The sequence below is a fragment of the Centroberyx affinis genome, unplaced genomic scaffold (assembly GCF_046629955.1).
Source record: "Centroberyx affinis isolate AG114_WGS23_722 - 3 ecotype Tasmania unplaced genomic scaffold, CSIRO-AGI_Caff_v1 ptg000207l_1, whole genome shotgun sequence".
Lineage (NCBI taxonomy): Eukaryota > Metazoa > Chordata > Actinopteri > Beryciformes > Berycidae > Centroberyx > Centroberyx affinis.
In genome coordinates this window covers 192,079-215,374 of record NW_027278899.1, presented here as the reverse complement: position 1 = coordinate 215,374, position 23,296 = coordinate 192,079, and the positions used below count along the sequence as shown (strand labels likewise).

The 23,296-nt window shown below is 43.2% G+C and overlaps 1 protein-coding gene across 1 annotated transcript in view; it reads left to right on the top strand.

The window, feature by feature from the left end:
- The first annotated feature begins 527 nt into the window (after positions 1-527).
- Positions 528-23,296, top strand: part of LOC139661337 (unconventional myosin-Ic-like) — a 61,575-nt gene continuing 38,806 nt past the window's right edge. Inside the window, exon 1 of the mRNA XM_071539785.1 lies at positions 528-617. Coding sequence (XP_071395886.1) covers positions 528-617 — 90 coding nt within the window. The remainder of the gene's footprint in view (positions 618-23,296) is intronic.

Sequence of the window (23,296 nt, the reverse complement as noted above, 5' to 3'; positions counted from 1 at the left end):
AGCTGGCCTCACTGTGACTCTCCGCTCTGCAGCAGGTAACACCCTAACCCCGTATCTCTGCGCTGTTGGCACGCTAACACTCCCAATCTCTAACCACTCCTTGCCACGTTTGCTTTTCGACCGTCGCTTCTCGAACGTTCTTGATGTATAGCTTTTACCCCAGCAGCGTCAGGTACCAAGAGCTCCTGCTTGACAGATAAGATACAGTATTTCTTGGCATAGGCATGTAGGTGAGATGTTTATGATCTGCTTTGAAGGAGTTTTCTGTGTTTCTGATGAGGGCAAAAACCCCTTGACGTTGAAGTCTCTGCTTTTCAGGCATCTCTTGGGACGCTCTCCTGTACTGACGGACGGCGCGTTCTCGATCTGTTTTGACCTAAGGACTTGGCGACACACAGGACCAGAGGGGACAGGTGACTTTTCCCCCTGATACCCCAGGCAAACAAACTGGGACCAGACGGGACGTCCCATCAGACGACAGAAACACTAAGCGAGAAGGGACAGGAAAAGAAGAGAAAGCGACAGCGATGATGGAACTGAAGATACAGCTGATCCCTACAGGGGAAATCATCCTCTCTCCAGGGAAGAATGGAGAGAGCTACTGCCACGGCTGCAAGGTCAGTTCACACACTAACGGCTAGGCTGGAGTCAGATTTTGACACTCATCGTTCATTCCAATGGTTTTTATGCAACTCGGTGGGTAGAGAATGATGCTACCCACCATTTCTCAACATCGGCCCAGAGGGCTGATGTTGAGAAATATTCACACATTCTAAGTACTGTAAATTGCTTCAGCATATTCTGTCTGTCAAGTAAATTGCATCAATAAATCAGAACAGCTGAGGTTAGTAAATAAGTTGAAATCCTGTCTGGCTCGGAGCATTGCTCTCAGCATTATACAGAGCACTATTCACAGCTCATTATAAATGTGGATAATGGCTGCCTATGCAGGCTCCTACTGATGGATAATGTAACATGCCAAACACTTTATTTAGATGAACTGGGTGGGTTCTCCTAAGCTCCTTCTGACTCCATGCACCAAAACTAAGTTTGTTACAGATGCACTTTAGATGCTACTTGACCAGGGATTACAAGTGTCAGACTGGACTTGAACATGACTGGAAAGCGTGCCAGGTTTAACCCTCTTTGAAGTGCAAACATAGTAAAAAATTATGTTGGTAAAAATACCAATTACACATTAAAGGAAAAATCCAATTTAACACTGTTTACGTGGATTTTGGTGATGTACCTTGCATTCCTGGGTCCATTTAGTTGCTTGCTGGTGTATTTTTCTTATTCCTGTTGTGGATAACTGGCAAAACATAGACGATGTGACGTCTCATTGAGATATTTCCAGCAGCTACAATGGAGTTTGATAGCAGAAAGAGTTTCAGCAATCTAAAACATCAACATAATCCTCAGGTTTTGGTGTCAGTCCCTCAGAATCAAAGAGCGAGAGCTTCTTTCTGGAGCCGCCATTTTGCACCAACGTTCAGCAATCACAGAGAAATCCATCATAGAAGAGGCAGAGAAACCAATTTCTCCACCAATATTAGCCTTGATAGACCAGAATGCAATGCAGCCACAAGACATGTTGTCCTTTAAGTAAGTTCACAAACTAGTTAGCTAGCTATATTTATATGCCTATACGCCCACCTTTGATTGAAAGCACCAAGTTCCCACCCCTTCCATCAGATATGTTGAAAGGCATTGTGGGAAATGTAGGAAATCACTCACTGAAGTATAGGTAAACAAGGCACGTTGAGGGAAAATGCATACACCAAAACAGTAAATTACAACACTTCATCACAAAATAACTCCTGGAATTCACCGCGCATCACACATTGATGATATAACAGCGTAACAATATCCGAGGGTGGAGTTCTCCTTTAAGCTTATGATTACCCCAATTACTGATTGACAAACATGTTGTTGCCCTGATTTCATCACCGCTTGAATTTCCCTGTAGCTTCTGCAGCTTTGCCTCTGAGAGTTTTGCCAGTGACGTTTATACCCAGGAATTAAAGAAGAAATTCACCGCTCCAGAACATTTTTGCATGATTTACATATGATCTATGGCTTATGTAGGAGGGTAGTGATAAAGGGAGCTGATGTCTAGTACATAATATTACAATCTAAGGAATGAAGGGAGTGGGATTTTTTAACCAGTCCTCCTATGGTGTAAGATACCATCTAGTACAGGGAAGAGTAAGTCTACACAGGATGAGAATGTACGACTAGAATACATGATGTGCAATTACAATTCAGCCACTGTTCTTCTCGTTAATGGCACAGACTACTTCTTCTCTCTTAAATTACAGTGTGAATGCAGAGTTGGAATGGAAATGTTGTAGCGTGGTTAATGCAGCTTGGTGTGAACTGGTCAGTGATGATTGGGGAGGTATGGAATGTACTGTAGCTGGGATGGGAGGAAACGACAAAGACATTCCAGTACAGTGCTTTTTTTCCCCCTCTTCCCACATTCCTCCAAGGTCAAATCACCCTGCGACTCTGAATATGTGTGGAAGGTGTGTGTGTGTGTGTCAGGGGCCCAAACCTTTGAAACTTGCTTATATCCACTAAATTTCTGGGGACAAAGTGGAGCAATGGCTGATGACTGACAGGATATTGTTTGGTTGATGCAATAAATTATTAGTTTGTATAAGATATGACTTCCAAATAAGGTTCCAACACATTTTGCTTTGCATTGCATTGTATTGATAAAAACTACAAGATCAAATTTGGACTCAGTTAGGCAGTGCCACACCTTGACATACACAGGATGTGGTGTGTGTGAGTGTGTGTGTGTGTGTGTGAGAGAGAGAGAGAGAGAGAGAGAGAGAGAGAGGGAGAGAGAGCGAGAGAGAGACTAACAGTTTGTGTATGTGAGGGAGTTTTCTCATCCGTTTTAACTCTAAAACCGATAAGAAAGTACAACATGTGTGGCCAAATTTTGGCAGTGTTTCCTGGTCTTGGTTTAAGAGAAGAGGGGGGTGTAGGGGATTGCTGAGTGTGTGTGTGTGTGTGTATATGTGTGTGTGGTGGGGGGTGGCTAGGTCAGCGTCAGAGCCTCTCCCTCCAGTACAGCCTGTCTGTCTAACACTGCGTTGTCAACAGGATACAACCTTTCCTCTCTGCTCTGCAGCACGGCCATGGCTTAATGCGAGCAGGTTCAGGCCATCACAGCTGGTATGTGTGTGTGTGTGTGTGTGTGTGTGTGTGTGTATGTGAGTGTGTGTGTGTGTGTGCCATGGATTGATGTGTGCTAAGAGGGGGTTGTTAGAGGTTGAATCGATCACTCCCCCCTCTGGCAGCGCTGCTATATTACAGTCCAGCTCTGGCATTGACAGCCAGCTGGAAGGCGGGTGAAGGTCACCTTCACATGGGCAGGACACATGTTGCATAACACACACACTGCAATAAATATCTGATAATGATAGGCTGTTATGGAGTTTATTTTTCTTTCTTTCTTTCTTTCTTTGGTTTGGTTTGCAGTTGGTTGGTTTCTTTTTTATACAAATTAGATCCCAGAGCCCCATTTGATAAGATTTTGTACCATGGAACCCCACCTGAGAAGTTTTTTTGGCGTTATATATGACTTAATGAGAACCAGCCTAAAGACAGTGAAACCTCTGATCAGAATAGTCATGCTTATATATTATCTCATTGTGCTGAGCTAACAAACTACCTAGATCAAATTTGGACTCAAATACCTTGCCATACCTAACTGATTGTCATACTCATGCATAAGAGTGATCTTTCCCCTGTTGTGCACAGGAGCTCGGTGGTGAGGTGCAGTGGCGGCTCTATTGACGGTAGAGGGTACAAGAACTCTTTGAAACCGACATCACCAGTTCGCCTACTTTTTTAATCTATTGTGGAGTAATATACAACCGAAGTACAAACACCTTGCGGGGGAGAGAACAGTGGGGAGCTGCTGTTATCTTGTATGGAGAGAACGTAACGCCCAACTCCATTCATAAATCTGGTTGTAAAATAAATAGTCTTGCTTATCGTCAAACGTACATACATGGTCGAACATGACTTAAGACCTTTTAAGAATTGTTAGGATCTATTGCTAGATTCGGCAGTGAAACAATACACCAAGCGGCACTTTATTTCAATTAAAATGTTACTTTTAGACCTGGCTCACACTGCTCGCTACCAGCTCGCTACCGCCCACCACGGTCTATTTCAGTGGAATAACATAGCGAACCAGTTGTAAAAGTTTAAATTTTGTTGAAATCAGTGTTGTTTGGTGAATAATTTCAATGCCGATGTTTCCATTGAGTTGGAGCAATTCGTTGAAGGTCTTAAGTCTTAGTCAAACAGGTATGTACGTGTGCGTATTGCAAAAAAACGTTAAACTTTTGCACATTTTTGAATAGCGTTTGGCGTGGCTAGCCTATTATTCTCTCCCACCCCCACAATGTGTCTGTATATTATTCCACAATTGAAATGATTTAGCTGAACTTATCAAAGTTATTTTTAAAGGGCTAATCAAAGTATGTGAGGTGTGGGGAGACGGTTGTAGGATAGTTGCATACTTTGTTCATTGGACTATAAGATAATAAGCCCGCTTATTTCTGTGCCATAGACCGTGTTTGTAGAAAAAACAATGACGGCATGGCATATTGCTCGGCTAAAATAAACCATATCACTCATGCAGGAGCTGTGGGATGGGTCTTTGTGAACTTCCTGGTATTACAGTGCTGTGCAGCCTTTCTATGAAAGAAAAGGAAGGGGGAAATTATGACACTAGCTCCGTAGAAGGGAACTGAGTGCAGTGTCCCAACGAGACCACAGACTATTGTTGCTTTTTAAAAAAAACAATAATACCAGAATTTGTTGTCTCTCTGCTGAGATATTAAATGACACCGTGTCAGGTGTTGTGTCTATTCTGCTGAACTGTTAGAGGAGGAGGTGTCCTTAGAAACCCTCTCGTGCTGAAGTGCAGGAAAAGCCGCACAGTTTTCGGAGAGATCTCACTGAGGTCTGCTGGCTTGGACTGGGAGTGGTGGGAGGATCAGACAGGAGAAACCAGGACTCGCCTACCTACTGACAGACACAAGTCACTGACTGGACTGACACACACGCACACCGGAGGGACTGCACCAAAGGTTTCCGCTGTTCATACAGTCTTGTCTGGAAGAATAAGCACTCTGTCGGTTTGAAGAAGAGAAGCTAAAACCTCGTATTTGACCTCGGCTGTTTGAAGGTATGTGTAATGTTATTGCAAACTCTTTAGCTTACCTACTGTCTGCCCGCCGCGCCTTTCTGCTGTACTGTACTTTGGTTTGCTGGTAATGACAGCGGCGTTGCATTTGTGAAAACTGTGGCTTTCTGGAAAGTTTTTGTGGACTAATTTGTGACATTGTAGCACGCTTGAGTGAGTGGGCTGTAGTTAACGATGGAGAGGACGTCAGCGTCCATTCAAAACTTTATCAGGTTAATCTGCTGTCTCGCTTATCGGCAAACCTACATTGCTGGTAGAACACAATGTAAGATATTTTATTATTCATTAGGGTCCACTCTACGATTCGGCATACATGCAACACACCGAACATTGATAACTTGGATAAACTTTAACTTTTACAATTGGGTCGTCTGTTATTCCCTCGTATTCTTCCCCGGTCAAAAACACAGCGTGGCAGGGCGGCCAGTCCAGAGAGCAGTGTGAAAAAGTGTAAAGCACTGTGTAAAAGTTGACATTTTTATTGAAATAAGTACTGCTTGATTTATTGGATACATGCCGAACTGAGGAATGGCTCCTAACACTTCGTTCTACCACTTTAGTAGCCTACCTTTGCTGATAAGTAAGGCAACCATAAACTGTCATATTTTTAATGGAGTGTGGCGTGATGTTCGCGCCGTAGCCTCAAGGGAAATGGACCTATCAGGGCTTGTAACGCCTATGAGTTTACAGTAATTGAACACAATCCAGTGCTGAACATTTAGCCACGTACTTCTGGCCTGTAGCCTACAACTTGAAATCCTTCAGGTAGCGGTTGTCTTTTTATAGACGCCAGACAGACACAGATTAAGACAGTTATTAGCCAACCTCGTAGCCCATCACACCTGTGATTACTAGGCTGCTGCAAGTCTACTCACTGTAGATGGATCCCTGTCAAGAGCAGTGGGGCATCTGCTGTTTCCCATAATAAGTGTCATAGTGGCAAAACAATAAAAAGGTGGGTAAACTATGACCTCCAGTCAGTGGTCATAAGGAAAACAACCAATATATACAGAGATCAGCTATACTTTAAGAAAAGCATGCATTTGTGCATTTTCCCTGAAATACCCTGTCTTCCTGCAACTTACATCAGCTTGATACTAATTACTACGATGTATAATATGAATTTTGGTCATACAGATTTATATAAACTATTCTGCAAATAAAAAGGTGGGTAAACTGACCTCATCCCTGCCCTTAATATAACTTTAAAAGACCCTGTGAGAGGTTGCCAGTAGCTGGCTGGACTGACTGACTTCCAAGCTGTCTGGCTCTGGCTGAGAAAGTCTCCTTGGGTGACGAAGGCTTTGTCAACAAGCCCGTCCACCTGTTAATGTGTGTGTGGTTTACCACTTGTGCACGACATAAACACATGCAAAGCACTCATGCGGCAATGCAAACATGGAAATCATGCACGTACCTAAACCTACCAATGTATGTATTAAGGTATCTGAAATCACGCCTAACGATTGAAATGAGAGAGTTGAGATGACACTTAAATGATCCTCGCGGGGGTTGCAGCAGCAGATGAAAATAGGATAGCTATTTCAGCACTAGTATAGACGTATGTGTTAAGTTAAATAAAGAACTACAGCATTATAGGGTGTGCAAAATAAGAGCAGTAAAACATACTCCGATATGAAAGTATACCAAAAATATGAAACGTGCTGTATGAGATAAATAGAACATTATACAAATATAAAGATATATGCAATATAACACATTAGAATAATAGGAAGAAAACAAATATGTGAATTTACAGCATATAGCATGTGCAAAATGTGCATCATGTTCACATTAACAGGTCTACAGAAGGCCCTAAATGTACTATATGCCTTGGTATGCAGACATGCGCTTGACTTTAAATGACTTTTCCCACCATGCTCCTGTGCTTTTTCCCCCCCTAACGTTGGAGAAAGTGTCCCCTTGGACTCTCGCAGACCGGCTTCATAATCTGCTGATCTTTATCCCAGTAATGAGCGACAGAGATTACCCACACAGCGGGGGAAAGACCGACAAACTAGCCGCGTACATTAAGGCAGATCCACAGGCAGCTAGAAGAGAGAAGTGTGAACAAATGAGCCAGCATGGGAGGGATGTTCCTCGGGGGTCAAGCTGCTTAGGTTGCTCAGAGGTCACCTGGAGGGCAGGACCTCCTCGCTTTCACTGCCTCTCTCTGGCGCTGGTTGACCCTCACTGTGGTTAAGTTCGATGTAAGCTCCTTTAGATGACAGCTTGTTGATGGAGATGATTGGCTTTGGAGCGGGGCTGCAGCGCAGTACAGATGGAACCTCAACAGCAAAAAAGACAGCGAAGTTTCAATGTTGGCCTGCATTTAGTGTCCCGTTTGACCTATAATGTATAGGTCTAATTTAAGAGCGTCTCCGGTTGTTTGAGCAGAATACACATTGCGCAATAACCATCAGGCATCGTCTATGTGAACAGTATGGTTAAAAAGCCCCATGTGTTTGCCTGTTGTGTTTTTGTTATTCAACTTGGCACTAAACCCACGTCAATATGCTCTTGTCAATACATTTTTCCAAAGCAGATCTCTTCCGTGCCGCTTGCTCTCTGGTGAGGTTCGTGTAGCTGTTTCCATTGGCCTGGTTTGGGGCAGATGCTTTGAGGCCGATTTTACTCCCAGAAAAGCGCCTTGCTTGAGGCTTTCTTTATTTTGATGGGTTGGGTTTTTGGTGATATTTCTGGTTGGAGGCTGTGACAGAGAGAAAGCAGGCTTGAGTGCTCTGGGTTTGGGTTGCGCTTTTTCCTCAGCTGTCTGCCTGCCTGGACATGGTTAGGCATTTTCCCTCTGGTTCTGTAGCTTCATATAAGCACGAACACAGTAGAGGGCCTGTGAAGGGGGTTCATATATGTACATTAGATGAATGATGTTAATGCTAAAATGATTCAAGGACATACAATAGACTAATGGACTGACTTTGTTGACAATTCCTTTTTACTGGATCAGCCAACAAGGTGTCGTTGAATGAGTTGAAAGTCGAATTACTGGCCCTGGCATGTTGTTTGCCTATCTCCCTTATCACATACCAATCTGACTCTCACATTGAGTCCTGCACCAGTTTGCTATGGTATTTAGTAGATCCCATCGTGGTAAAATTCCTCATTATCGACTCCATAGCTCCAACGGCTAAAGGGAGAGATCTAATTGACCACTTTTAACTTTTTTGTTGGTGCTCTTGTCTTGATTAACCTTGTTCAGTTCAATCAAAATATACAATTTGTAACTGTTTAATTCAGGGAATCTGAACAGTTTTCATGTCGTGGACCCCCAAACAGACACACATTAGGCCATGGACCTGTGTTTGATAAGATTTTCTCCCAGGGAGCCATATGGGAAGTTTTTCACTGTTGATTTAGTACTGCAATGCATTACACAAGGGGAGATAATAGTGGTGAGAGGGAAACTTATGCACAGAATAGTCACTTTTTATACATTCTATAATAAAGATAATTAATAATGAAATAATTATAGTGATATTAAACTATTCCCAGACCCCACATTGACAAACCACTTGTTCGAACACTACTTTGGCAGAGAGGGAAGCCGGTGTCGACAGGGTGAAGGTTTTCTTGGTCATGTAGAGTCTCGGTCCCAGGGGAGCTCATAGGATACACCTGTCAGCCGGACCTCCACCGTCACCTCTGCTGCAGGAAACACTCGCACACACTTCGAGACTCGCATGCATACGCATACACTCACACACGCCCATGTACTTGAACTCTGTTACAGGAAATGCTCAGCGGAAGATTCGTTCCCACTTAGCTGACCTCTTACCGTGAACTTGTCTCATCAAGCTGGCTGACGTCAACAAACGGACATGGTTGCTGAAGAGACTGGGGTCGTGATACTGATGTTTAAGGACATCTAGAGGGAAACCTGAGAGCCAACGCATGAAAACAGAGTTCAGATTAAAGATGGAGAGGAGTTGTAGGAAGAGAGATTACTGTGCATAGAGATTAAATGATGTTTATTTATTTTTTCCACCGGCCTTTCACTCCTTCCACCATCTGCCACTGCCAGAAACTCTGAAAGCTTTGGCTGTGTTTGCACCCCCTTCCTCTTTTGTGCCATAAAGCAATATCCCTTTGTACCGTAATACAATCCTGCAGATTTCCCAACACACAATTTAAAATGCACTGGAGATGCTGCCCATCTTTTAAGTGATGGTCTCATTTCCTTACGGTAATGATGCTAATGTCTTAAAATTGTTGTGGTAATAAATTATGTAGATATATATAATAATAATAATAATAAATGATTTATTGATGTTAAAGTACAACATGTAGCACTGTTAAAGGAGAAAAGGAAGGGCTCCATGAGAGAAGTTAGGAATAGGAGAAAAGGATAATATAAGTAAGTAATCTAAGTATTACAGCAACCCCCCACCTACCAACATGTCACCATGACACCATGTGTAAAATTCAGTCATGTGGTTATACAGCTGTGCCCTGTCCCACACAGCCAGCCAGCCACGCCTAGTTTGAAACCTGGCATGTGTGACTACGGAGTGAAACCCAAGCATTAAGATACGGTCAGGGCCTGGGACATTTTGCTCCGATAACAGTGAGCAAAGATATCACACCGACTAGGCCAGGAATAGGACTGATAAGTTCCCAAAGCTCTAAGCAACCGCAGTTTCCAGTTCAAAGGGCATTTATGGCTCTAGGACTGATTTCCAAAGACAATATGGGCTTTTGAAGTCTGCTGATTTAGAACTGAAGCTGCCGATAGCCGATATTTTGTGTCGATATTCAAGATCTTTAAATTTGACCATCTTCGTGCCCAGAAAATTGCAAAAGGTTCCTCCAAAAATGATAAGTATTCAGTGTTTCCCCCAGAAATGTAATCTTGGCAGGATGGAGAAGCCTTTGAGGCCGATGGATGTTCTGAAAAGCCACATTTATTGGTACAAAAAAAAAAACAGCGTTTTTGCAGGAAGCTTTCATCAGGGTTCAAATGAGTTTTTTAGAACATATACTACTCCGAGAGTAGCTGAATTTTTTTCTTCCTTTAAAGCTTATGCACCTTGGATATAAGTCAAGGTAGCCACAGTTTTGTTTTTCGCATAAAAGGCTTTGAAACAGCATTTAGTCCAATTGTCCAATTTTTAATGAAAGGTCAATATCTGCAAATATATATTGGTGTAACACTACTCCAGATGTAATTCCAATGAGAGAAAACTAAGGAATCAGACCAACACCATAGATCAAATCCTATACTAATTAGATGAGCTGTAGTTAATGAGTTGGGTGGCTGTGTTCCGATGCAGGCTGACGCTGGTAAAGTTTGTCTATATGTGGGAAGTGGAGTCAGACAGAGATGGGAAAGTGCTGGAGGGGAGACACTGGACGGGAATGGCTATTGATCTGGAGGCTCAGCTAGCCAGACAGCAGTAGACACACAGAGAGGACAGAGAGATGATGAGAGGTAATGTTTGCATTAGTGTGCATTTTGCAGTTTGAGTGCTTGTTTGGCTTAAGCAGGGACGTAGTGAAGGTTAAACCAAAATAAACTCGGTTCACTCACCTTTTTGTTTCTTAGAGTGTCTCCACCTTTTCAAAGCTAAACTTATAGTATACTGAATAGGAAATGAACAATCTGCCTGCGTTTGTCCCTATGCATTTGTGTTAATAAATGTATTATTTTGGCTAGGTTTTTGTCCAGCAAAGTTTTGGCAGTGTGTACAATATGTCTGACTTTTTTTTTCTTTCTTTTTTTTTTACATATAAATCTTGCCTAGTGCAGTTTTAAGTGCCTGAGATGTCAGAGAGGCATGGAAGTGTATTGGAAATGATGGCAACAACTGCGAGGTAAAATAGAAATGAGGGCCGGCTAGAATGGAAGTAAATGAGAGTGTGTGTCTGGCAGTGAGTCAGACTGTGGGTTACCTGTATGCCGATGACTCACCGTCTCAGTGGAGGATGTGTGTGTGCGTGCGTGTGTGGGTACGCCTGGTTAGTTTTAGCCTGCCGCTGTGGGCGACGGCTTTAGCTTTTCCATGAGAAACGTTCCCACTTCCCAAAGCTATAGCCCAGCGGTAGAGCCAGCCCCGCCCTGCTTGGACCAAATGTTAGAGCGACTGGATCCCGCTGCTCCTCGGTATTACAGCCTTGACTGTTATAGGACTGGAAACCACCCTGGAACTGAGTCAAACTCCACGCCAACATCACTGCCATTTTTGTACACGCAGTGTGACTGCAGGTCCTGAAGAAGTCTTCAGATGGCTTGAAGTTGATATCAAAGGCCTCAAAAGTCTGAAAAGGGCTAAATAATGCCTTTTTAAAAAGTTTCTTTGCAAAAGGTTTAAAAAGTCTTAGATTTACCTTGATGAAACATTGATGAAACAGTACTCTGCATTTTAGAATGTAGGCATTGAATAGATGCTCTTATCCAGAGACTTGCAACAGTAGAATAAGCTTAAATTCCTAGATCACCAACAGTACGTGGAACACAGTCAGTAGCATATGTGAAGTCATTCCTGTGGCCCTGGAAATACTACTACGTGTCTCTGCTGCACAGAGAACAGACAGCAATGAGTGCAAAGGAAATTTTCAGTGTTATTTATTATTACAAGAGAACTTGAAGGAATGTTGAGTCAGCATCTTCAGTCCGTTGTACTCAGTGTCTCTCTCTGTGACTGGCCAGGACACTCGCTTGACTTGTCTGACAGTGTTAGTGTAAGCTGACGGTGGAGCTGCTCATTCATGTTCACCTGGCATAGTGCTGACTAGCTGCGCTTCACATCCTAATCCTGCTTTGTCCTACACACACATTCACGTTCACTTAGATTAAACAGATAATACTGAGATAACTGGTAATCCCACTTTATCTGCTCTTGCTCTTGCTCGTATAGTGTCAGGCCCGAAGGAGAGGGATGGTATGTGTGTATGGGTGTGTATGTGTGTGTGTACTTGTGCACATTCACACACACACACACACACTGTACAGCACTCGTACAGCACCCGAGTTCATTCAAGTACACCACCGAGTTCATTTGATCCTATTGTAAGATTTGGGGTTTTTCGCCAGCAAATACATAAGCAGACATTGCGATCTAGTGTAATTGACTTGGTGAGAGATTGTTCAGAGGTTTTCCCTTGCTTTTGGGTGGGCTTAGGTGCTGAAATTGCCAGTCGGGTGATTTATGTGCAGGGACAAAATGTTGGAGACTCCCACCCATACTAAACAACACATGCACTTGGTACTGTGAGGTGCTTTGGATGTTTAAAAGTATCTGCTTAGGTCACTCTTTAGCTACCCAGAAACGGGCATGACCCGACGAGCCGAGCCCCAGACTGAACCTTTCAATCCCCGTATTGTTGTAAGCTTTAGTGTTTATTTGAATTATTGTTAATGCGTGACTCATTGTATTCCAGCCCTGCCTCCCACACATGGAGAAGGTAGGCGGTCTGAGAAGTAAAAACCACTCTCCTCACCCCTGTAGAGTGCAAGGTGAACTGTGTTGTGCAACCCGTCTCAAAATAGACCCTCATTTTATACCTCTGAATCCGCGCTCTGTGTACAAAATATGAGGATCACTTTCCCAATATCGAATTGCACCCGTTTTTGCACGGTAATTCATGACTTTACGATCGATCTGCCCGTCGTGACTAGAAGGGAAATTTAGAAAGGATCTCAGCTTTCAAATGGATCCATGGAAAGAGCGTGCCCCCCCCCCCCCCCCAAATGTTTTGTACACTCACTGGATGTTTGATTATACCTCCCCCCCCTACATCCATCCTTGTAATGGTGACAAACTGACCTGAGCTCTCCTCTCCGCATCCTGTTATCCTGTACCATACCGTACCTGTAATTATGTCAGCTCCCCTCATTCATACCTGTGATTTTCCAACTGCTTCCCAAATGTTTGCAGCAGTGACACACCCACCCACTTTGTTTTCTGCGATATGACACCGAAGGCAAATCTCAGTGTTTGTGGAAACAAGGGCCGGCATATGCTGTGTGTGTGTGTGTGTGTGTGCGTGTGTGTGTGCGTCTCGGAGCGTGTGATTGGGTTGGAGCGAGTGGCTGGAGCACATTGGAACATGTAAGCCCACTCCTACTCAAGTAGGATTCAACTGGGAGAAACAATCACCTAATAAATTCTCCCTCACACTCCCTACTCATCCCTTTTTCGACCACAGTAAGCTCACCTTGTACTATTTTTAGCTCTTTGAAATGAAGAACAAATCGGTCAGTACCTCTCGTTCATTTCATTCAGATGCGTGGGGCAAATTGTTACTGCTAGTTCACAGCTAATAAGAACAATTTAAGATGACCTTGCATGTCATCCACCTCCAGTACCGAGTTTTTGAGTTGCCGACTGCATGAGAAGATTTTGTATTGACTTAATGGAAGTCGCAGACAGAAGTTAGTTTGCGGATTTCAGATCAAAATGACTGAAAAAGAGATGAACAGGAGGTGGAGAGAATGCATGTTGCCACCAGCAAAGACTAGAATCTGGAGACTGGAAAAAAAATAAGGAATGTTAAATAGCATAAAATTAGCTAGATGGTTTGACTTAAATTCCCAGCTTTCATTTCCCCTTTGGTGGTCTAATAATAGCACAATCACGATAATGTCTGCTGGAGCAGTTTTGAACTTAGGCCAAGCCGCCAAATGTGATGTTTAATGCACCATTTCCTTTGTGAAGCTATTAGGCCAATCTGTTTCGATCCTTACTATAGGTCCAGAGGTTTAAAATACCCTTTTCCCATCCATTTTCTGTGTATTTTACCGATGTAACAAAAGTTGGTATAAGAACAACACATAATTAAATTTGTTGTCGGGCTAACACTGTTCACACATCTTTTTGTTGTTATGCAATTAAACCCCAGGCGTTTACAGAAAAGTAAAAAAAAAAAAAGTTTTACATTACATTTGTAGCAAAACAAAAACCCTGCAGGGAATTTGGAGTATTTTTTAACCCTGCTCTGAAGCGGAGTGTAACTTAGTGGGGCAGGGGTGAACAAGGGGTGTATGTGTATGTGTGTTTCTGTTGTATGGGTATCTATGTCCTGTATTCCATAGCCTTGAATATGGTGACAATAATGTAAACGTCAACGTCCTTGGTGAAGACTATGGAGGCTACCTCTCTCTCCCTCAGTGCTTTGTGTTAACCTTTAACCAAGTCTATTCCACAGAGCTGTGATAATGTCAGTACAATACCAAGCAGGCGTGGCCTGGGATCTGGAGAGAGCGAGAGAGAAGGGTGGGGGGATTGAGAAGAGGGGGGATTGACGTGAAAGTGGACTAGTAGAGTGAGAGATGGTTAGAAACAAGGTGTGCTCAGTTATAACTTGAGCTGGAAGATAGGGGAACAAAAACAAAAACCTGAGAGTGGTGGCATGAAAGCACAGCCAGATGCCTGGCAGAAAGAAAGAAAGAAAGAGGCCTATAGAGTCTGAAGGAATGCAAACACAATTGATGAGTGAGATAAGGGTGGCTGGTACAAACTAGCGTCCGACTGATAGGGGTTTCTGAAGGCCAATATTGACATTCTTTGGATTGAAGCTGCAGAGAGCCAATATTCATTCATTCATTCATTGTCTTTCCCTGCTTAATTCTATCCATCAATGTCATTATTAAATATCTTTATATTTAACTTCTGAAACAGCATTTAGACCATCATGGGACGCTAAAACTCTCCACTGAAACCCATAATAATAAAACAGATTTGTGCATACTTTCATAGATAATGGTGAAAATGTGGCATTACAATCAATTCAGGTTAAGGGCGTCCCATAGCCAACCACTGTAGTATTGATCAATTATAAGATAAATATGTAATCAAACTGCATCAAATCCATCATATCAGAGGTGGAGGACCCAGAGTGGACCATATCTGATTTTTAATACAAGACCAATATCGGCCCCATATATCAGTCTAACCCTACAAGCTAGAGTAACAGCTGGCACTCTTCTACTTAAGCGCACTCTTTTGTGCACACACACACACACACACACACACGCGCGCACACACACACACAACACCCTCAATCCACTGAGAGACATTCATCTAGAACAAAACTCATTCAGAAACTTCAGCTTGCCTTACTGTAAATGTATCCTCCCTCCTGTATCTGAAATCTCAATCAAACCACTTTATCTCACTTGCAGTCACTTTCTATACTGCATTAGCGCCCTGTGAGAACCGGGTTGCAATACTTCCCAGGTTAAGAGGTTAAGGTTCACCTGTTTTGCAATCTCGCCTGTTGCTACACTGTGGAGTTTGGGCTGTAATAACCTTGGTCAGGGTTACAGGGTTGCATGCATAGTCGACAGTAAAGATACAGGGTGTCTTCAGGCCCTGGAAAAGTCTTAAATGTCTCCAGTTGTGCTGTCTAAACTCAAGGCATGAAAAAGTCTTGATAAAGTTAAATTAAAAAGGCCTTAAAAAGTCTTTAACTTGATGAAACTTGGAGCCATCCTGATATATTGCATGACATCCAAACTTGCCATCTGGGCCCATTGGTTGGTTTTTGCTTTAAAATTGTGTCTATTACTCTTCAAGAGTAGCTTCATTGTTTAATTTTGATTCATGCACCTCGGAGGAGCTGCATGGTTGTGTCTGTGGTTTTTTTGTCTTTAACACAGCTGTGAGCCACATAGCTCCTTATCATACACAAGCTAATCTAAGCTCACTATCTAACATACCCCACGGCCCCACCCAGTCCAACCATGACAAGTAGGTTGGATGGAGGAGTGTGTGTGTGTGAGAGAGAGGGAATCTCCTGCTGTGTTCACGGGACAGTTGGAACAACTGTTCATTTAGATCTGGCCCCCGTGGGATTAGTTTGGCCTGTGGTCGGGTGTGGCACTGGGGAGAAGTTCGCAAAGGACATTCTTAGGAATTTGCTTCGCAAAAACATGATAAGTATTTTTTTTAATTTATCAGCATGTAGCATAGGTAATCTTGCTGTGAATATGAAGTGAAAACTTTGTCAGACCGAATGTATGATTTGACTCAGAGGTCAGTGCTTTTTGGCTGTTAGTTCACAAGTGGGTAGCAGTTCTCCAAATAAATGGCAGAAGTGAAAGGTGCTAAATGTTGCATTAACCCACCCAATAAAGCATTATCACATTCATTTTGAAACATTAGTATAATTACCATAAACAAATGTGACCATCGCTGAGAAGTTTGGCAGCCTCTACCAACCTCTACTCTGCATTTCTACATTGTGTACCACGGGGTTGGGTTTGGAAGGAAATCTGCTGACTGCTTTAAGGTACAAAGGGAGATTGGTTTATGGCACAAAACAGGAAGAAGGCGCTGTTCTGCCAGCGTAAACAGAGCTAAAGCTTTCAGAGTTTCTGGTAATGGCAGATGGTAGAAGGAGTGAAAGGACGATGGAAAAATCCATTCCAACATGTTTATCCTCTTCAGGGAGGGGGAGAGGGGACAGGAAGCAACAGGGTTTATGGGAAATGTAGTCCTAATTTTGAGAAACACTAGCACGAACAATGCCACTAGTGTGGGATAGAGGCTACCAATCGTCTCCCCCATGGTCCCATTGGTTTACGATATTTGTACCAAGGTATCACAATTAATTTGACAGTAATATATTGATGTTTAAAAAGCTACACAATACACGCAGCACATTTTAATGTGGCATACACACATATTCTGTCCTTTTGTCCTCCATGCACTGTCTACTGGTAGTCACCTCCCCCACTTAGAGTATGCATCTCTGTCTATTTGTCTCAGTCTCGGGAGACGGTAGTCATGGCTGGCAAGGCCTGACATTTCATCATTATCATGGGGACGGCTGGAAGGATGATGTGTCAGTGTGTGTGAGTGTGTGTTGTAACGTTGCGTAGCTGTCTGGTCACTGCTGGCTAATAATAACCAAATGAGCTGCTACATCATGAACAAAAATAGTCTGTGTCTTCTCCGGAGTGCCATTTTTTTCTATGCGACTAATGCCGATGTTTGCATGACTGAAAGCTGTGCGTGTGAGTGTATGTGTGTGTGTGCGTCCTTGTACTTCTATCTTTGTGAGGGCCAAATGTCCTCACAAGGATAGAAAGACAAAGAAAATCCTCCAAAGTGAGGACATTTTGCTGGTCCTAACTTCTTTAAGGGGCTAGTTTGGATTTAGGATTTGGGTTTAGGTTATGGGATAGATTAGGTTTAGGTTAGGGTTTGGAATGAATGGAGGTCCTCACAAGTATAGTAACACGAACATGTATGTGTCAATGCCTTAACAGTCGCCGGGTGTATATTTTCCATCTCAGCAGCCCAGCCCTTGCTGATAAACCTCTGGGGATAGTTAAGGAGAAGATTCCTGAGATGTTGCAATGAAGTCAAGTGTGTTTGTCTTCTTCTAAGCGTGTGTGTTTGTGTGTGTTTGTGTGTGTGTGTGTGTGTCCAAAGTGCTGAGCTATCCTCCTGTGTTGGGAGAAGGTCTGCGTTTAGTTATTCTCTTGGCCCCTTGTCAAGCCCAGATTCCTAAACACTCATGGATCTGGGGGATTCCTTTCAGAGTTCAGGCAGTTCACACATAAATTCCCATTAATTTGTCAGATTTAATGTAGGTGGATGCTGACATATCTACAGCATTTTAACGAGGAACCGATGGCCTCTGAGGAGCGTTCTTTCCCGACTGTCCCCCTGTTTTTTTATTGTTTTTTTTAAAAAATCTTTTCTTCCTCTCTTTTACTTTTTCTATCTTTCCCGCGACCGGTCCCTTCTCCCCTTTCTTCTCCATGTGTTCCTCCCAGCCCTGGTGTGTAGACAGCTGAGCACTTTAATGACTCTAGTGTGTGTGTGTGTGTGTGTGTGTGCAGTTCTAGTAGATGCCTGGTGAGAAAATTGCTACACTCATATCCTGGTCAATTCTTAACCCTGTTTAAACCAAAGCCACCCTTATTCGCTGAGTTAGTCATAGGTGTGTGTGTGTGTATGTGTGTGTATGTGTGTGTGTGTGAGTGTGTGTGTGTGTGTGTGTGGTCAGTGGTTGCCTTGCCAATGTCTCTGTCTGTGGTTGTCAGTCTGATGCAACTCTATGAGCTGTGAGGAGAACATGGTTGCTGAATATTACCGCATCTAAAGACTAATGCCCCCAAAACACTAGAGAAAGAGAAGAAGAATGAGAAAATAGGAGAGAAACGGATAAGATGAATGGGTGTAAAAGGAGTCGCGGAGGGGCGCGGGAACAATGGAGCAACACTTGGGCTGCAGTATGCGGAAAAGAGTGTGTGTTTGCCATAATTGGCTGGTTGTGTTTTGGCCCGCGGTTCAGCTGTTATTAATGGCCAATCAGCAAAGAGGAAGTGCTCGGAGTAAACAGGAAATTCACTGTTTTGATATTTGGCAATGTGTTCAAGCTGCTCTGAGGCTATACAGTAACTGCGGACTAGACACAGGCTGATATGCACAAATATCTCCCTGTCAGTGAAATCCAGTGAAATACTTCCTCGTTTAGTTTGTGACCTCTGAACACGGTTGGCTGTGGCCTGTCACCGGTGCAACCAATCGGTGTGCAGGCTGGTGAGAGAAGGGATGATAGAAGGAAGAGAGGAGGAGCAGGTGGAGGAGGAGGAGGGAAAATGATGATATGGATTGTTTTAAGGCCAATACCAATACTTTTGGATTGAAGCTGCCAATAGCTGATGTTGTGTGCTGGTGTTCAGTATCTTTACATTTGACCATCTTCATGCCCCAAAGAAATCCTATCAATATCAGTCAAATATCAGCCACTGGCAGCTTCAATCCAAAAATATCGGCATCAGTATCGGCCTACCCAAACCCATATCGGTCGACCCCTAGTCTACTGTACTGTTCTATACTGGTCTCTATAGCGGGCTGGGCTGCAGAATGCGGGCAGGCCAGCAATGTTTTAACCTACAGCAGGAGCCCTTCTCCTTATAAGGCCTGCGGGGTATAAATACGACCAAGAGGCCCTTTGGCCACAGGGGAGGAGATCAGGAGAGAGCGAGGGAGGGAGGGAGGGAGGGAGGGAAGAGAGGGGGGAGAGATGAGGAAGAGAGAGAATAAAGAGAAGAGATGAAGGGAGAGCTGGAAGAGGCAGGGAGGAGGGATAGGAGAAGCAGGATGGAGACAGAGAGGTGGAGAGAAATGGAGAAAGAACGACAGGGAAGGAGGAGGAGAGAGACGAGAGAGGAGTAGGATAGAGGGATACTGGAGGTAGGAGAGGATGGGAATGGGGGTTGGGGTGGCAGAATGTTCCTGGGACTTAAGGGAGAAATGTTTTGAGTTCCTCCTCAGCAAGTCACCACCTGCCCCTGTTGACTGGAAAGGCGTGTCGGCTGTGGGAGAGTGGTGTGTGTGTGTGTTTTCTTTTACTTCTATCTTTCTGAGGGCCAAATGTCCTCTCACAGTGAGGAATGTGTGTGTGTGTTTGTGCGTCACTGTTGCCCCACAATATCCCTATACCTCCTCATAACAGGCCTAAGTTGTACTATACCTGCACTGTATACTCTCTCAACAAAAAAGAGCTCTATATAGTACCAGAAAATGTTTCTTTAGGCTTGTACCATAGCAGTTTATTGCTGCATTAGTGATGAGAAAATAAGACACCAAAATCATCCATGTGTCCCTGGTAGATTGTTGGCTCCAGTGCTCCATGCTAACACTTTAGCATACAATGTTGAGTGATTGTAGGCTCCATGCTAACACTTTAGCATACACTAAGCAATCTAAAATGATATGCTGTTAAGTCTGGCAGTTATGTGTAGGATATTGGTTTAATTTACATAAAATATGATACTAACTAACTAGGGCTGCAACTAACGATTATTTTCATTGTCGATTAATCTGTCGATTATTTTCTCGGTTAATCGATTAGTTGTTTGGTCTATAAAATGTCAGAAAATGGTGAAAAATGTGGATCAGTGTTTCCCAAAGCCCAAGATGACGTCCTCAAATGTCTTGTTTTGTCCACAACCCAAAGATATTCAGTTTACTCTCATAGAGGAGTAAAGAAACCAGAAAATATTCACATTGAAGAAGCTGGAATCAGAGAATTTTGACTTATTTTTCTTAAAAAATTACTCAATATTATATTACTCAATATTACTCAATTAATCGGTTATCAAAATAGTTGGCGATTAGTTTAATAGTTGACAACTAATCGATTAAGCGATTAATCGTTGCAGCTCTATAACTAACTTACTGTTTTGAACTAGCAGGGACTACTTTTCCATAAGTTTCCATAAGAAGTGAAGGTGGTGTGCAATGGGAGACTGTGTGCAGCTAAAAATCACTGAGCAGTGGATGAATACGTGGTTGCTAACCTTAAATAGCCCAAAAATAAACCTGGCTATATTAGCAGTTAAGGATTTTTATTTTTTTTAAATATATGAATCTACAGGCCATTCTTTTTTTTTTACTAAAAGCTTTTTTGACTTAAAGCTTTGGATAATGGTGGTCTACTATCACTCAACATAGTGTATGCTAAAGTGTTAGCTTGGAGCATCAGAGCCAATGATCTACCAGGGACCCATGGATGATTTTGGTGTCTTATGCTCTCATCACATATTGGGTAAGTTGACCAACAAGACAATTTTCCAAAACCATGGTGTATTCCTTTAACAACACATTAAATGGTCCAGTTCAACAGTATAAAAATAACTTTCTAACAACCGCACTGGGTTCTTTATTTTGATTTGCCTTTTTTATTATTGCAACAAATCGGAGTGTTCTTTGAGTCATTACGGCTCTATGTAAAACCACTTCCCTAACCTAAGAAGCCTTAGAAACTCTTCCTTTTCTATGTGTAGGCCAAGCCCACCACAGACTGTCAAACCTGTTGACCTCGCACAGTGTGTATCTTGTTCACAACACAGGCTGAATAAAGCCAAGTCTAAAATAGAGCCTCAATTTAGAGCAGTGTTTAGCGGTTAGAGCCTCATGTCAGAGGTTACGCTTCTTCATTATCAGACTGAGAGGCTCTGGGCCGTAGCTGTACTAGTAGTGGCTTGGCTGGACACACGGCTTCCCCCCCATCCCTCCACACACACCCCCGCACACTGGAATCTCCTCTGATAGATTTACACACGCTTCTATAAGCGCCTGCGTGTGTGTATGTGCATACTCCTGAGCTTTAGAAACCAGCGCTGGCTACTCGATTCAGGCTAGGATTAAGTCTTTATGGAAGACGCTAGACTCTTTAGGAAATGCCTGCATGACCAAAACTGCTGCCACAGTGGAAAGTGGGGGTGTGTGTAGGGGCAGGGAGTGTCTCCTAATTTGGTGTGTGTGTGTGTGTGTGTGTGTGTGTTTGAACAAACTGTATCTCGATTTTCCTCATTAACTTCACTTCAAAGTTGTTTTTTTTCTCTGTCTGCTGCTGTTCCAGCTCTGTTTCAGCCTCACATCTGTGGAAACATCTCACTCCGCTATGGTCTGTAGCACATGGACACCCGTCCACACACACACACACACACACACACACACACACACACACACTGGTGATTCACTTAACCCAGAGACAGCAAGAGAGAGGCATGTCAAGGTAGTTGCAGAGAGAGAAACAGGAAGAGCTTGAGTTGGACTGAGTGTGTTGGGCCTCTGGGAATCCCCTTGTGTCAATATAGCGCTGGGCCACCATAAGCTGACAGACTGCTGGTTATGTCAGAAAATACTCACACACACACACACACACACACACACATACAGGAAATCCATCCTCTCTGTCTTTCATTATCCTTATGTCTCTCTTAACCCCAGCCATCCCTCTTTCCCTGTCCCTCTATCCCCCTCGTATTTTTCGATATCTTTCTGACTCGTTTCTCTCCTTACGACACTTTCACTTTCACCAACTTCCTCCCCTCTCATCCTCGCACTTGATACTTCTCCTTCACTCATATTTCTGTCTCTCTCTGCTGCCCTCTCTTCCCTCTGTTTCTCAACTCTGCTTGCCGCCCACATGGCTCGCATTCTTTCGCTCTGACATCATGGCCGCCCTGCACTTCCATTTATGTTTTTTTTTTTTTCTTTTTTTCTCTCCTCACTCCCTTTCCTCCCTTCCCTCCTCCGCCGGTCCTGCCTCCCTCTTTTCCTCCTTTACATTGTGTTTCTTTACGAGTCGGAAAGGTCCCATCCAGGGTTCGACTGATATGGGTTTTTAAATGATTTTATTCTCACCAAGGTGGAAAAGCCTCTGAAACAGCATTTAGACCATCATGGGACACTAAAACTCTCCATTGAATGCCAGAGTAATTAAATTCTTCTAGGTGGGTCAGCAGCTCCTTAGAGCAGGGTGAGGCAGGTTTCATTGCATTTTCAGGTTTTAAAATAAAATCGTAAAATCCTCCCACACCACATTGGAATGATTTCTCTGGTCTCGCATAGTTCACATATTCACTAGCTGTGGTCAAGGAGGAACCTCCATCATATCAGAGGTGCAAGACACTGACTGGCCAATATCTGAATAAAAAAAAAAGAAAAAAAAGAATTGGGAGTGGAGCAAGGGGAAAAGATGGAAAGAGTGGGGAGGGGGAAAAAGAGAGTGAGATGAAGGGCGTGGGAGCGAGGAAAATTGAAAGGTGAGGGAATTAGAGGGTGATGGAATGACAGTCCTGGCTAATGTCAGGATCTTGTGTGTGTGTGTGTGTGTGTGTGTGTGTGTGTGTGTTTGTGTGTGATTTACTGCAACTTTGAACAAGCTTTTAACCATTCAAAGTGTAGGTTTTTTTCTTTGATTTGTAGCCAGTGGGTTACGGCTTGGATCCTCCTCTGGTTTTTGTATTAATAAAAAACGTCTCGACAGCTGTGTTAAAGAGAGAAGAGAGGGCAAAAGTTCAAAAAAGCGTTTACAGTTACAAGTATTGTAATGACTCGTATTAGCACCGTTTACCGGAGCCACTTTGTTATGGTTGAGGAAATTGTTTAGTGTCAAGATGGCAGCCAGACCTGCTGTAAAATGTAAAAATACACGGAGAGACAGCCAGAGAAAGACGTGGAAAGAGATTGTAGAGTGATAAAATGTGTGTGTGTGTGAGTGTGATGGGAAAAGAGGACTGTGCAGTGTCTTGGTCTTTCTCTTTTGCTCTCTGTCTCTCTCTCCTTTCATTGA